The sequence below is a fragment of the Poecilia latipinna genome, unplaced genomic scaffold (assembly GCF_001443285.1).
Source record: "Poecilia latipinna isolate Pla-1442-1.1 unplaced genomic scaffold, P_latipinna-1.0 Scaffold135, whole genome shotgun sequence".
Taxonomy (NCBI): domain Eukaryota; kingdom Metazoa; phylum Chordata; class Actinopteri; order Cyprinodontiformes; family Poeciliidae; genus Poecilia; species Poecilia latipinna.
Genome location: NW_015112751.1, coordinates 667482 through 683419, shown reverse-complemented (window position 1 = coordinate 683419; position 15938 = coordinate 667482). Strand labels below are relative to the sequence as shown.

The window sequence follows — 15938 nt, the reverse complement described above, 5'->3', positions numbered from 1 at the left end:
GTATTTTCCCCTTTTTTTTTTTTTTTTTTTTTTTTTTTTTCCCTTCTGCTTTAACTCGACAAATGCTTCGAGCAAAACCAATAAAGAACACATCAAATAAATAAATAAATAAAAAATATGACATTAATAATCAGTTGGTTTATATTCAGCTCTACAATGCAAAAATGGCATCTGATATAACAGAAGAATGAAACGATCGAATAATAGAATAAAACAACATCCAACCTTAACAGTCCAAGTTTATTTTTTCTTTAAAACACACACGCACGTAATATATGGTTTTATATATATATATATATATATATATATATATATATATATATATATATATATATATATATATATATATATATAAACCACTGTTATCCCTATATCTTTTTAGCTCAGTTGGGCAAATCATTTATGGAAGCGTGACTTTTTCCCAACTTTTTTCCCCCTCAAGTCCTCTCCATATGACGCGCACACAACGGGCATGGCTGGGGCGCTCAGCTACCATCCATATGGGAGTCCGGGTTACCCCTACCAACTCAACGACCCGGCTTACCGCAAGAACGCCACCAGGGACGCCACGGCCACCTTGAAGGCCTGGCTACAGGAGCACAGGAAGAACCCGTACCCGACTAAGGGGGAGAAGATCATGCTGGCCATCATCACCAAGATGACCCTGACGCAGGTCTCCACCTGGTTCGCAAACGCCAGGCGGAGGCTCAAAAAGGAGAACAAGATGACCTGGGCGCCCCGCAGTAAGAGCGAGGACGAGGACGAGGAGGACGGAGACGGGGAGAGGAAGGAGGCGGAGCGCTCTGACAAAACCCTGGATAACAGCGAGGCTTCGGCGGAGGACGAAGGTGGGGTGTGATGTGGCAACACGCAGAGCCAATGATCAAATTAACTATTGAGGCTTGTACACACGGGGAGGGTGTGCGCCCCGGTCCCCCCGTTACCCACACGCGTTAATTTATGGCTGTAGATTTTTAATGAGATTTTAGGTAAGAATAGTTGAAAATTATTAAGTCAGGCTAGGAAACAAATGATTAGGCCAGGATGCTGCTCTTTCGCTATAAGTGTCTGTCGTTCCGTAACCATAGTGATTAGCGTACTGTTTTTTTTTATGAAAATGACCTGTTGAAAGAGACATTTTATTTATTTATTTGTTTTGATAACATGGTGATAAATCAGTGATAAAACAGACATTAATGAGTGACCCTCAATAAACTGTGACAGTTTATGTCCCTTCCCTCATGTTGTTATATCAAAATGGAACCACAGAACACGATCTAAAAATATATATATTTTTTAAAACAAAAACTAACTTGCTAAATTAATATAAACCATAAATATTTCAGTTTTAATTCTTACTTTAAAATCAGCCAAAAAGTTTGATGCAGTTCATATTTCTGACTTTCTAAGTTCAATCATTTTTATTATCTTTCTTTATTTTAATTTTTTTCATTTCAAAAATTGTGTTGTTTATTTTTCCTTAAATTTGTCAACTCTGTCCTCTCGCGCAGGCATCAGTTTGCACGTCGACACCCTGACGGATCACTCGTGCTCTGCCGAGTCTGACGGGGAAAAAGTCGGCTGCGTTTCAGAGCTGAGCTCCGACCAAACAGCGGACAAGTGCAGTGAGGATGGCGTGGACCGCCGCGACCAACTCTCACCCAAACCCGTCACGTCGTCGCCTCTGACGGGCGTGGAAGCTCCGGTGCTCACCCATCACCATCATCAGCACCACCACCACCACCTCCATCATCTCCACCACCTTCACAGCCAGCGGGAGGATTTGGCCCGGAGCCTCATAAACAGCAACGTCAGTAAATTGCCTTCGTGTCTGGACAACAGGCCTAATCCGTCCGGGGCGCCTCAGAATCTTTCGGCCAAGCCCAAACTGTGGTCTCTGGCCGAGATTGCAACCTCGGACCAAAAGCAGCAGCAGCATCAGCAACAGGGGCAACCGGGGCAGCCGAACTGCCCCTCCTCCAGCGGCGGACTCCTCACTCCCCCGACGCCTTCCGCGACTTCACCGGCTGCCAGCTCCCCCTCACTCTACCCAGCCCCCTCCATCCTCGGAAGACCTATTTATTACACGTCTCCCTTTTATAGCAATTACACAAACTACGGCAACTTTAGCCCCCTGCAGGGTCAAGGGATCCTGCGGTACACCAACTCCTCCGGAGTGAGTCTGGCAGCTGCCGCCGCCGCGGCCGCAGCCGCCGCGGCCGCGAACGAGGGTCTGAGCGCCACTCACAGGGCGGCGGAGGCTTGCGCGGAACCAAAGCTCAGGCCAGACTCCCCCATCGTTAAAAATAACCCAAACCAGATTGCTGCCGTCGAGCAGCAACATTTCAGAGCCACAAACATAGAAGCAAAGAAAGGTACGTAATGAGGAGAACTCTGTGACTAAAATGAAAACTTATTTAGGATTTTTTTTTATTTATTTTTTTTTTCTTGGAATTGTATTTCACATCAGCAGCGGATGAAGATTTCGCCATCGTTTTACATGTTTTCAAAGCAAACCAACCGTTCTACTTTTGGTCACTTTCATGTCACTGCTTTGGTGGGAACAGTCTCTGCCTTTCATCAAATAAATCTGACCGTTTTGAGGAAGATTCTGGAATAAGAATAAACGACATTTACCGACTTAATTATAATTGTATCTCATTATGGAGACTTTAATCTTAAAACAAGGTCAAACAAAAATAGCAAAACCTTATTTTAAAGTAAAAAAACAAAATTAAAAATAAAAACAGTTATTTTATTTTCAACGCATTTTACTCATTTAAACATATCTTTATTTCTCATGGGAACAATACAAGCTTGCTTTTGAAATCAGCAGAATTTAGGTGAAAGTTAACGTGTAAAATTCAGCCATTACAACAGTGAAGAACAGGCCTCAAATAAACCCAAGCACACACGCAGACACGTAACACACAAGGACCGTTTTTGAATCCAATAAGCAGAGAAATGTTGCCATAGCTTTGAGGAGGAATTTTACTTTTATTGTCTCCTTTGTGTGTGGAAGAGAGAGAGAGGGAAACAGAGTGAGTGTGCGTGTGCACAGTGGGCTCCAAACCTTATCTTTCAGCTTAGGATAATTATAATTACACAGGGTCAGCCAAATGCAAACAAATTAGCTCCCTCTGCACAGTCTTAGTGCAACTTCAAGCCTTCAAATGTCACATACACTGATAAAACCAACTGCCGGTTTACTCAGTAAAATTGGTGCAACAGGATACATTTTATTTGCATAGTCTTTATTCTGTGTTTACAAGTAATAAATAGCTGTAAAACTTACATAAGTTTAATAGCTGAAAAAGTACTTATGAAAGAGAAATTTACAATAAAATACTCAAATTTGTAATTAGTAGGATTTGTTCATCCAGTGTTCTATTAAATTAAGCAAGACATGAAATTAGTTAAAATCTATTCTTACACAATAGTATGACAACAACAGCTGAGATGACTTCTTCACTGGCAACAACTACCTCAAACTTAGGGAGCTCAGCTTGCCAGTAAGTCGTACTTTACCATTCGAGCTGTTGCTAAACTGGCTAAAACTGAATACAAACTTAAACTCCTTAAACTTTTTTTTTTATTTTATTTTTTTTATCTACAAGCCTTGTGGCAGTTCTTAGGATATCCATTTTTACTGAGTAAAGCGCATTGATTTCTAATAAAACCCATGCTAACCAGTATTTGTCGAATGCAACATGACAAATGACAATAGGAGGACAATAGCTGAACCAACGTCTACTGTTAAAGTCTAAAAAGGTGTTCAGGGAGTACTTGACACCCATATAAAAATTACATTTACACAGTAATATGTTTGAATAAAACTGAAGTAATTTTAATGACTAAAACTTAGTTCCCTCAAAAAGTCATTTTTACAGTGTAAGTGGTTGTGGCAGTTGCTCACTTTTCATATGTGCTGCTGCAGTCGTGGTTTAGGTTAGCAGATTTATTTAACATTTGCAATTTTATTTAGTTTGATTTTTCTTTCTGAAACAGTTTGACAGTTTTTCCAAATTCTGCATCGTGGGATTCTTTTTTTTTTTTTTTCTAAAATATATATTTCCATGCTCTGCAGGTAGGTGTCACAATTGCTCAGAGTATAAAACATGGAAAAAAAGGATTTTGACCTTTTTTAGTCCCACGCTTTAACCCTCATAACCTCGCACTCCAAACCGTATCTAGTGCCACCATATTTCATTGGAAATGAAAGCTGCTGCTGCTAAATCCCACAAAGACTCAGATCGTCAGTCTTCATTACATTGCCTTGTGTGATTTCCTTATCATCATCACTCATCATCTCCCATTATATGTGAGTTACATGTTATTTCTCAGGTTCCTCTTGTTTGCTTATTTGCCACGATATATTATTATTATTTTTTTTTGTTATCTGTGTGTGGAAAAAAACAAAACAAAACAACAACATATGGCCTAGGAAATGTATTTGGGGAGGGAGTGGGAGGATTCTTAGGACACTGATCTGATCTAAAGTGAACTTTGAGGACTTCAGAGTGGAGTAGCCTACATTTGATATTTATTTTTTTAAAGTGACAGCGGAACGATGCCTATAATTTATGCAAGTTGTATTGCAAAAGTGGAAAACTGACATCTTCTGTTTGTCTTGTAAATATAAAAATGAGCATATATATATATATATATATATATATATATTATGGACTGTTGTCTTTGGGGCAAAGAACACAATCTTGTTAACAAGAGTACTTTTACTAATTTATATTACTGTACATATAATGAAAAGGTGGGGTGTTATATCCATTATTCAGAATAAGAAAATATTAAACTCTTTTTCCCAACTATGATGTTCATTTTTGAGATTCTTTATTTTTTTTTTGTCATATAACTTGTATGTGATCCATATTTTCCTTTCCTCTTTTAAATTCTCCCCTTTCATTGCTCTTTTATTTTGTCAGTCCAGCACAGATGGGAAATGCTTGATGACTCTTGCCATTCATAACTATTATGAGTTTTCACAGATTGCACAATCCATTCTTTCTAAATGGTCAATCATTTTCTCTTAGGGCCTCATTCTGCTCCCTCGGTCAAATATTCATGACCTTGATGGGGATAAACGATGTACTTATTACATTTTTCCTCCTCTATTCCTCTCTCTTTTCTCTTTCTCTCTCTCTCTCTCGCCCCAGCGCACATTTATTTTTTCAGTGTGATTAATACAGCCGAGGGGACACATCGGGGGCATCACGGGCTCCCAGCGGGGCCGTCCCTGGAGTTTTTTCAGCCTGGTTCAGGACAGGTCAGGCCTGCCTGCTTCATTACAGCGCCAGCATCGAGCGATCCATAAAAGTCTATCTAAGCATCTGCCAGCTTCAATGGGCTGTGTGATGGGGCCTAATCGGAGAGACTTCCCCCTGCTTTTCATCATGGCTTTCCTATTATAGAATACAGCTAATTAAACAATTAGAACTCAGAGCCAACTTCTGAGGATGTTATCCGCGCTATCCCCATTTTTAAACCTTCAACTTATTTCTTAATTGGTGCTGAAATATACATTTTTGATATTTTATCAGTTCCTGTGTTTTCATAAAACATATAATACTCCACCGCCCCCCTCCCCCCTTCAGTCATTGCTTCTGGCCAAACTCAAAACTAATCCTTCATTTTCCAGTTGAATCTGAGTTTGAGTGTTGTCAAGAAACCCTCCCACTCAGCCAGGGCTGCCAACAGAAAAGGGCAGGAAAGGGGTGCGGGTGGGTGAGTTGGGTAATTTAGGTGTGTTGATTATGTCATCAACAATTTAGCATCCAGAGCTCTATGTAAATAAATTAGAATATTATTGAACAGTTTATTGATTATTTATTCAATTCCAAGAGTGAAAATCATTTTTGCACAGATTTGTTACACACAAACTGAAATATGTCAAGTGTTTATATTAGTTTATTTTCATGTTTGTTTTGGCCGACAGTTCATGTAAATGAAAATTTAGTCTCAGAAAATTTTAGCAGGTTTCAATATAGAATTTTTATTTTTTTTTAACACAATTGAATGCAGGGGCCTTCACAATTATGGTGGAAGTTGCTGAATTGACAGTTGTCCAGCAGACAGTTGCTGAGAGTAAGCCACAAAATGCTAAAGACGTTGAATGTTCATAGAGTAATGTATCCGAGAAAATGAACATCTGTCATGTTCTTCATGTTAAGCCACTCCTAACCCAGAGATGTCACAAGCATTTTGCATGGACTAAACTCGTATTTTATTTAATGTACTTTTCATTTTCTATCCTGGGTGAGGAGAAGCACATATTCCAAATTACTTTAACACACAGTTTGTGTTATCTGCTGATACTGTTCTAGTCTTTCATCAAAGTTCAAAGTTAGCGCAGCACGAACCTCTGAAGCACTTTGTGCTTCCCTCTGGTTCCAAGGTTCATTTAGGTGCAGACTTTATCTCCCAGCGAGAGCTGCCTGTCCTGCTAAAAGTAGCAATACCTCATTAAATGACCATGGTGTCATTGTGGTTGATTGGCCAGCCAACTTGTGAGACCTAAACATCATACACCATCTATCAGACATTGGGACGTGGAAAATAAAGTTTACTACACACAAAAATGCAGGTGAGCAGAAGGATCTTGACTTCCTAAACACCTTAATGTTACAACAGGCTGATCAGTGCCATGCTAAAATAACCCAATCATTAACCCAACCATAAACGTTAGTGTATTTACTATAAAGTACGTAAAAAATACTTTTGAGTAACTCTGTACTTAAGACAATCTAGGGGTGACTGATGCCACAGTGCTCCCGCCCTAAAAGACATAATCTTCATCTGCCACCAAGAATGTTGAAAACTCAAACATGGATCCAGTTCTTCCTAACATAAAGCCATTGCATACTTTTGTTTTGAACTGTATGACATTGTCAGACATCTTATTTTTTTAAAAAAAAAGGTACTCTCTAATTAAAGCAAACCATCTAAAACCGTGAATGACTCTTGTTTAAATTCAACGTCACCCTTTAGATCATCACTCACTTGATTTGATGTGTTTCCCCCACCTTATTATCATTTAGCACTCGGTGTGGGACCTACTGTATATGGGAGTTGTGGATGTTATAGCCTCTGGCCAGCTTCTCATTCCTCAGTCCAAAACGCTTTCATTAGGAGATGGTTTATTGAAATGCATGCTTTATTCTCAGGTGGGCTCCCACAGGGGACCCAACAGCGTTGTCAAATAGCACCAGAGGCAGTCTCGCACCCCCTGCCCCTCACCTGCTGCTGCTCCCTTCAAAATGTCAACATTTGTTCTCAATAAAAAGAGTTATTGTTTCTGAGAGACAGGAAAGAAAAAGAAAGAGCGATTGCTCTGCAACCGGTCACCTTTGAACACATGAAAAGAAACTTCCTACCTGCCTCTTTGTTTGATTGAGAGCAATGGCAGGTGAAAATAGGAACAAGGCGCCAATTGCACATAATAAACCTCAAGCTGTGAAGCCTCTAATGAAACGATTGTGAATTTATTCCACAATTAGTCAAAATTGTGGAGAGTAGTTCCAGCTACTGTTTGATGAACTTGCTCTTTGGCTCACATCCAAAAAAAAAAAAAAAAAAAAAAAAAAAGCAGTTGCAGAAGAAACTGCGGTGCCCTTGACAAAGTGTGGATATTGATTCTCAAAGAAGAAACAGGCTATTTGCCATTTTGCAGACACTGCTAGGGAGGACTGTGGCTAAAGTTATACAACACCTCCCAAATGATACCTGGACAGATTTTGCTTTATAAATAACAATCCTAAAAAGTGTTGCATGCAGGCCCATTTAGTCTGGACAGGTGTTGAACAATTACCAAGGCTGACATAGCACTAAAACAATGCAAATGTTATTCAAAGGCATTTGCAATTGTCCATAATGAAGCAAGCAAAATAATGATAAAAAGGTTGACAGACAAGGAAAACATTTTTCAGAAAACAGCCAAGAAACCTCTGGTAACTTTAGGTAAAGTACAGAGATCCACAGTTCAGGTGGTGAAATTAGCCAACAGGAAAAAATATATTTTGTTCACTCCACCAATGTAGCTTTTATGAGAGAGCATCAAGAAGATGTTTGCTTATAAGAAGCCATGAGAAATTAAAAGAATGTGGAACAAGCAATCTATGGCAAGCATAAAACACTTGGTTTAGAGAGGGTGCTCTGGTCATATGAGATCAAAATATAAACTATTAGCCCCTCGTGAAAAAATGTTATGTTTAGAAAATAATTGACACTGTCCATAAACCTCAAAACACCCTTACCAAGGTGAAGCATAGTGGTAGCAGCTGGGAACTGGAGACTGTGGTGTAGCTTTACCTTCCATCTATCAGAAACAAAACCTCCCAGAACAGATTCAGGTATTGGAATGGCCAAGTCAAAGGCTTGTTCATCCAGTCTGATTGGCTTTGAGCTATTATACAAGGACCGATTTAAACGTTCTGTACTTGATGGCAGAGACACAGCTCAGCAGACTACTGAGTTAGAGAGTGCTGCAAACAAATGCCTGTCATTCTTCTGATCAAACAAACACTCACCACTTCCATTCATGTCACAATTACTGCAATGTGTTTATTAATCAGACAAAATCCCACGGAAGCAAAATTAAACTTAATTATTTTAACGTCGAGACATTAGAAGAAAAACAAAATGAAAGGGTGTGACGATCAAATTTACAGTCATTTTGGTATTGCTAAATTCAATCCACGGGATACCAATTACCATCAGAATCCTGTCACATGGCTCACCAGTGAGTCACCGCACTAAGGACCGGCTGTCATTGAAAACTAAATTGATGGTATCGTCGAGCTCATAGGCTTCAGCTGAGCATAGACAAGAGAGCAAGTGGAATCATCCCCCCCTTATCACTGATCAAACAGGCAGCTCAATATGTGCAGATAATTCATGAGCTCTTTCTATCTTTTATCTGTCCATCAGTTCTATCTCTTGCAAAATCCTTCAGACAGTAATCTCTGATGCACACCTTTAGAAGTGAAACTTGATTCAAAGAGAAAGAGGGCTCTTTCTGACGCACAGTATGGCCGCTGTCACAAATTTGGAGGGATGACAAGAAAATATTAGGTGTGCTGATTACCCAGAGAAAATGCATCACAGTTTGCACCTTGTTTTAACCTCTTTACCTTACTTTATGTAATCCCCCCACATTTTCTCAGTCTTGTTAAAGTCAGAACATACACAGAATAGTCCTGTTCCCTTTATTGAACCTTTTTTCTTCTCATCTATCCTTCTGATGTTCTTACAGCTTTCATGCTCAACCTGCCTATTAAGACCTCACCATAAATACTGCTGATGCTCAGACTTAACCGTAAGTAGCACTAATATCGGGGAGAAGATTGGGAGACCAAAGAGCTTGATGTACAAATCAGGCACAGTTGTGTTTAATAAAACACATCAAAGTGGACAGGGGGGGACTTTAAAAGTGAGTACGGGGTCCTGTCCTCTCATAAAGGTGTCAGCCGAAATGTTTAATACTCTGAATGATCAAGGCCAATAAGCTGAGCTGGGATTTAATACACAAACACACACACACGCACACACACACACACAAATAATTGCCAATGCAACAGCTTAAACAAGGTCATTAGAAGCTCTAACTTCTGCTCCTAATTGACAGTTATGTTTAATGCCGGTGGAAAGTAAACAATCCAGAGGAGAGTGTTTCACCTTTAGGCTGTAAGTTAGATAATAAAAAACGCTGTTGTGGAACTTGTCGGAAAGCTGGATGTATAAGAAGAAACACAATACATTCAGAATTGTGTTTATGTCAATCTTTTTGAAAGCACTTTGTGCTTTTGAGACCACAAATCAAACTCAGTCATTGTATGGGGACTTTTACAGTAAAGTAGTTTTTTTTTAAGGTGTTTTTTTTAAGCACCGATTGAGGTGTGTTAAAAGTTTCAAGAAATGACTGTGTAATAGTCATGACCAAAACGCTTTACTTTGGTGTTCAGCTTTTGATGTCAGCACTTTTGAGTGTCAAAAGTGCTGAAAATCACTTTTTTTTATTTCAATAGATTATCATAAAAGCACTAGCATCTGCCAGAAAACAAAACAAACAAAAAAATAAAAAATAAAAAATTGCACCTACCCTTATAACGGTCTAACATAACCAGTTCAACCAGTCAATTTCTTTCACCTATTTTTGTGTAAAATATCACCATCATGAAAAATACATATCTTGCTGATTTTTACACATTGTTTACGGCCCTTTTGTTTTATTTTTCTTTTAAGCTATGTGGAAGAAAAAAAACATAGCATGTTTGTGTCTACGTGTGTATGTTGGTGTCAACAAGTTTCTGCCCACGTGAAGTTACCTCTTTCAAAAAAGATCCAATGTGACCAATGTGTGGAGCTTTTGAAGATTTCACATAAAGCATTGTTTTATCTGGAAGTGGCATAGTGGAAACCTGTGATGATGTGGCTTCACGCTTTAAATAGAAGAGCTTGGTAACGAGAGCGTTCATATGAGAAGCAGCCAGGAGGCTCATGGTAACTCTGGAGGAGCTCCAGGGATCCACGTCTCAGGTCAGAAAATGTTCTGAAAGGTCAACCATCGGTCGTGCTCTCTACAAATGTGGCTCTGATATAGCAGTGGCAAAGGGAAAAACCATTGTTGAATGAAAATCACAAGAAATTCTGTTTTATGTTTCCCTCAAGCCATATGCAGACACAGCAAACATATGGAAGAAATGGTGAATGCAGGCCACCAGACTGAGTGGATGTTTTCCCTCTTACAGGCAATGACCCTAAATATATATAGCTAGAGATGTAATAGAATGCTTAAGATGAAAACATAGTCAAAATGGCTCAGTCAAAAACCAAACCTCGAGCCAATTGACATCTGTTGCTAGATTTGAAAGCTGAGGGTCATCCTATCAACCTGACTTAAAATTAAGTTATTTTGTAAAGAATTTCCAAACAATTCTAGTCTCTACATGTATGCATAAGGTAGAGCAGCAGCTGTAATCTTAGCTTTAACAGGAAAAAAAGCATACTTTTAACAAATATTTTTTATTTGTATTAAAATGTGAAACTCAGTACATTTTTCTACTTTTTCTTGCTCTATCATATAACACCCCCCCCCACCCCCCCCCAAAAAAAAGAAAAAAAAAATTCTTTATGGTGGTAATGTGAAAAAAAAAGTCAGTGGATTGAATATACTTAAAAAGCAATGTGTATCTAAATCTTGAATTCCCTATTGCAAGCTTTAAGACCAGCAAGCAAAGCAAATGGATAAGGAAAACATAAAAAAAAAAGTGTTTCTCTTCTCCTGTCTGTCTGAAGTGTTTTCTAAATGAGCTCAACATGTCTGCACTAAACCTTTTTTTTTTTTTTTCTTTTTTCTCCTATCAAGCGTTCCGGGAGACACAGGGGAAGTGATTCATGTTAAACAGAATCTGTCAGACGTGTCGGCTAATTAAACGAACCCCTGCTTTAAGCAAACACTTTAGTGTCATGGCTTCTGACTTGACTGTAGCGTTTTAACCTGAGCTACTTTCACACACACTGAAAGCACAAAATGTACATTTATTTCAGAAAACCTGTGACACTACAAGCTAACTTAACATAACCTAGAAGTTGTGCCTTGAGGCACAGTTTTAGGCAACGCACATTAACTGCTTAAATGTGTCTTTTGAAAATACTACTGGAACACTTGGCGGCTCTCTAAAATCATAAGCAATGAGAATGCAACACGTCAAAGAAGCTTTAAAACATTGTGATATGAGTTTGGGGATCAGCATAAAGATCAATGACTTTGTTTGATTTAAGTATATGGTATGGCATAGGAAGCAAGAAACAGACGAGAATGCTTTTATGCAATTTATTTCAGAATTTAGCAGGGATATATAGATTTTCTTTTTTGTGGATGTTATAAAACCAGTTCAATTAATGATCAGACCCAGAATTGAAGTTTAGTGCATCACATTACATTTAACATCATATTTAGTTTGAAAAGCCCCTTTTGCCTATTACTAAGTGTTAAAAATATTATTCCAATATAATGTAGCCTCAATTTGTTTATGTCAGACTCTTTACTTACAACAATCAAATTCTTAGCTTCCAAACTTTTACCAAAACTGTAAAATGTAGAATCAGAAATACACAAAGTTTTAGGTACTTTGTCACTCATTCATGTATAATTAATGACACCTTTTTTTATATGTGCAATTTATTTGTTGCATGAAGCGTTTGGTTTAAAATGTCTAGAATAAGTGTATCTTTTTTATGTTAAACAATTAGCTAGTGACACTCTTACACAGCAAAAACATATTTCTCAGTGAAGGCAACATTTACTGAGGACCTCCACACTGATTAATGTAAAAATTTTAGGACATACCACAGAACCGTGTAGGATGCCTCGTGTAATCTTTAGCAATTCTGAGTTATTTATTTTTTAATCCATGCAGACGCATCTGTTTTTAATTGTTCCCGCTCCATCTATTGCTGTATCTGAAAAGTTTTTACATCAGTGATATTTGCTCTTTTATCTCGATTTTTTTTTTTTTTTAAAGTCAGTCACCATTATCTATTGCCTTTGCCATCACTTCGCCAGAATTGTCATACAGGAAGACCTGCTTACTCTAAACCTCTACTGGCAGACGGTCAACTAAATCCTGAAAAATCAAACTTCATTTTGACATTATTCTGAATTCGCTCATCGGATATAAAAGAATAAACGAGTTAATACAGTTTCCTTCTTTAAGTAATAAAGTTTGTATTTTCTGAAATGTCATTTTCCACGACAAAATCCTCAGAAAGCTCACTATTGTGAGCCATGAAGCATGTGCCACCGCTGTTTAAAGAATACTTCTTAAAGGTCATGCAGAGTTTTTCAGTGTGTCTCCATCACAATCTAAATGAAACATAATCTTTAAGCCATAAGCACTGATGCCCCCCAACTTCTACCACCCACAGGCTCGTCTGTCCTCCCTTCCTTTCCCTTTTCAAAAACGCTCCAGCTCTTCTCCTCCTGTGCTCTAAATAGCGTTATTCCCCATGAGGTGAGCAGGGGGTTTGCATGCTGCCAAGAACATTGCTCTTTCCCTGCTTTCCTCCATCTCTTTCCTCTCTCAGAGGACAATCCTCCTTTGACTCTCAATTCACCCAGGAATATTAGCCTTATTGCATTTAATCACCAAATTCTCGCACCCTAAAGATTTCAATTCATTAAAGGCACTCAGATATTCAGACCAGCTGCTTCCTGGCGACGGCCTAAAGACAAGGTGGAGACAGACGGGCTCTGAGTGTGTGTGAGTGTGTTCTTTTTCTCTCTGTGTGGAAACAGGGCAACCCAATCCTCAGCAATGCCCTGGCTGTGCTCAGCACAATTCAGCGACAGCTATACCTAATCACGCTACATGGAGGTGGTTGAGGTTTTACTACGTGGTTGTGTGTGTGTGTGTGTGTGTAGGTGTGTGTACAAGGTACAGAAATGTCTGCAGAAGGGTGCACATTCCGCAAACGCATAGAAAGTGCTTGCGCTTGCTGGATGTACACACATACACACACACACACACACACACACACACAGCCAGCTTTGCAAGTCTTTGAAAGGACAGACTGTTGATCCCTCCACAAGCAAGCGAAGCGGCTTACCTCTTTCTGTTACAGAGGATTGGAGATGCATTCTAATACAATTACGCTGACGAATAAAATGCTTGTATCGGAGCGAGGAGGTGCCATAGCAGCATCAGAGTACTTGATGCTGTCCAAATCCACTTGACTTAAAGTAATAAGATCTGCAGACAAATATTAAAATTATGTTAAAATGTTTTTTTTTTTTTCCTTTTTTTTTTTTTAGCATGGCATCTGTTTTGAGTGAGTATATGTGCACATGTTAGTGTAAAAAAAAAAAAAGGTACTTTGTTTCTGGGTGACCTAAGCACAGGCTTTGTGAAACGTGTTTTATTGTCTAAAATTTAGATTAAAACCAAATGTAAATTTCATGGGGACAGGGTAAATGGAAAATGGTCAAAACTCGAATAGCTCTTTATCAAGTCCAAAGGACCCCAGAGTGCTTCAAACTACATTTAGACATTCACACACTGATGATGGCAAGCTACTGAACTGTAGCCACAGCTGCCCTAGGGCAGTCTGACAGAAGCAAGGCAGCCATGCACCCTCTGACCACCACCAGCAGACAAGGTGGGTGAAGTGGCAACCCACCAGTTATCGAACAAACTCCTACAGTCGTTGCCACCGTTGCCCCAAAAAGAAAATCAAAGTTTCATGCTCACTTTTGATTCATCAGCTTCTAACACCAGAACTAAAAAAAAAACAAAAAAACAGAAGTATTTGATGGTGAAATGTATGTTTAGTTGTGCTCTCCAGTTAGGATTGTGTACTTGGGTAGACTGCACAAGATCACAAGTTCTCTTTGTTGGAGGCATTTTCCTCCACCTGTGAACATCTTATATGCAACAATGTGACAGTCCTGGGAGAATTCACTTTTCATTTTAGAGTACCTTATCTAGAATCTGATCTCAGTGCTCTCCTCAACTTTACAGAGGATTAAAAACCTTTGTTTTGAGTCAACAATATACTCTGTGAATGAGTGGCACAGCTGACTGAGCTGCTGTGACATGTCATAGATTTCACACCGTCCCACAGATTGAGTTCTTTCTCTCTCTCTCTCTCTCTCTCTCTCTCTCTCTCTCTCTCTCTCTCTCTCTCTCTCATGAGATACTATGCAGAGAGAATATTTGGCCTATTGGAAGTATACGTTATCCACCAAATCACATCAACAAAGAGACAACAAAGAAGACTGAACATTAATAAAGCTCAAGTATTTCTTCAAGTTTAGGTGCTATAAACAAGGGTGAAGGAGTTCAGTTTTTAAAGTTTTATTGATTAAATGTATTCTAGGATCCGCTACATGTGTAATGCAATCCATACTGCTGGAGTATTCACAATACATTCAGACTGTATATGCACACCACTGCAAAAGAATTGATACAGCTGTGACTAAAACATTGCAGGAAACTCCATTAATATTGTTCCTTAAACGTATGCAGTAGTGTTAAAACATCGGGCATGATGGTTGCTTGAACTGACGTTAACTGGCCCATTTTCTGATTATTATACTGCATCATTCTAAAGTTTAGATAATGAGATACTAATAAAACCAACAGATCATCTATTATTTTTTTGTTAAGTGTGTCAATGTTTAATATATTTTTTGTGTGTGTTCTGCATAGATTTATATGTATTTTTGCAGTTACACAAGCAATGCAGTTCACACTTGTGTTTTTATTCCTCAGCTTTAGAGGAAAGATGTGTGGGAAGGTTTTAATTAAAAGCATGTTGCACAATCCCAAGCGAACTGCATTCACTTGACATTCATTTGCTTATTTGGGTGCCAGGTTCATATTACAACATTAAAAGGAGTGTGTGCCAATAAAAACAAGTCAAACTCATAATTGCAATGTGTGCTTCAGAGAGTAAATCATTTCTATTTCCTTCTAGCAAATGGTCTGTCAGGAGAAAGTCCGCAAATGTTAACCAAAGTGTAACATTTAAATGCTTAAAGAGATTCAAGAGTAGTTCTAGCAGTAGCATTTATTAGAGCAATATTTATTTTAGATGTAAAAACAACACAGTAAAAGTACTGGAGGCTGTTTGTTTCTCATAAATTTAAATCAAATGTCATCACGCAGATGTCGCCATGTTGTTTATACTGCGATGCATTCTGGGTAAATCACATATCCTAGGTTTGAATGTGCAAGCTTCGTCCAGCCAAAGCACCAACGTTGAGCCTTTTTGATTTTGAACCGGAAGATATAAAATCTTTGAAGTAATTCTGAATTTTTCACAAACTGTAAATTTTATGTTAATAGGAAAGATAAGCATAGGGCTGCACAGTGGTGCAGTTGGTAGAGCTGTTGCCATGCAGCAAGAAGGTTCTGGGTTCGATT

At 38.7% G+C, this 15938-nt stretch overlaps 1 protein-coding gene and 1 long non-coding RNA gene across 2 annotated transcripts in view; one reads left to right on the top strand and one right to left on the bottom strand.

Annotated features, from left to right (window-relative positions):
- irx2a (iroquois homeobox 2a) overlaps nucleotides 1-4826 on the top strand; it is a 9844-nt gene extending 5018 nt beyond the window's left edge. The window contains exons 2-3 of the mRNA XM_015028795.1: nucleotides 443-848; nucleotides 1512-4826. Coding sequence (XP_014884281.1) covers nucleotides 443-848; nucleotides 1512-2383 — 1278 coding nt within the window. The 3' untranslated portion in view covers nucleotides 2384-4826. The remainder of the gene's footprint in view (nucleotides 1-442; nucleotides 849-1511) is intronic.
- Nucleotides 1-15938, bottom strand: part of LOC106945239 (uncharacterized) — a 175271-nt gene that overhangs the window by 40853 nt on the left and 118480 nt on the right. The gene's annotated exons all lie outside the window — the stretch shown is intronic.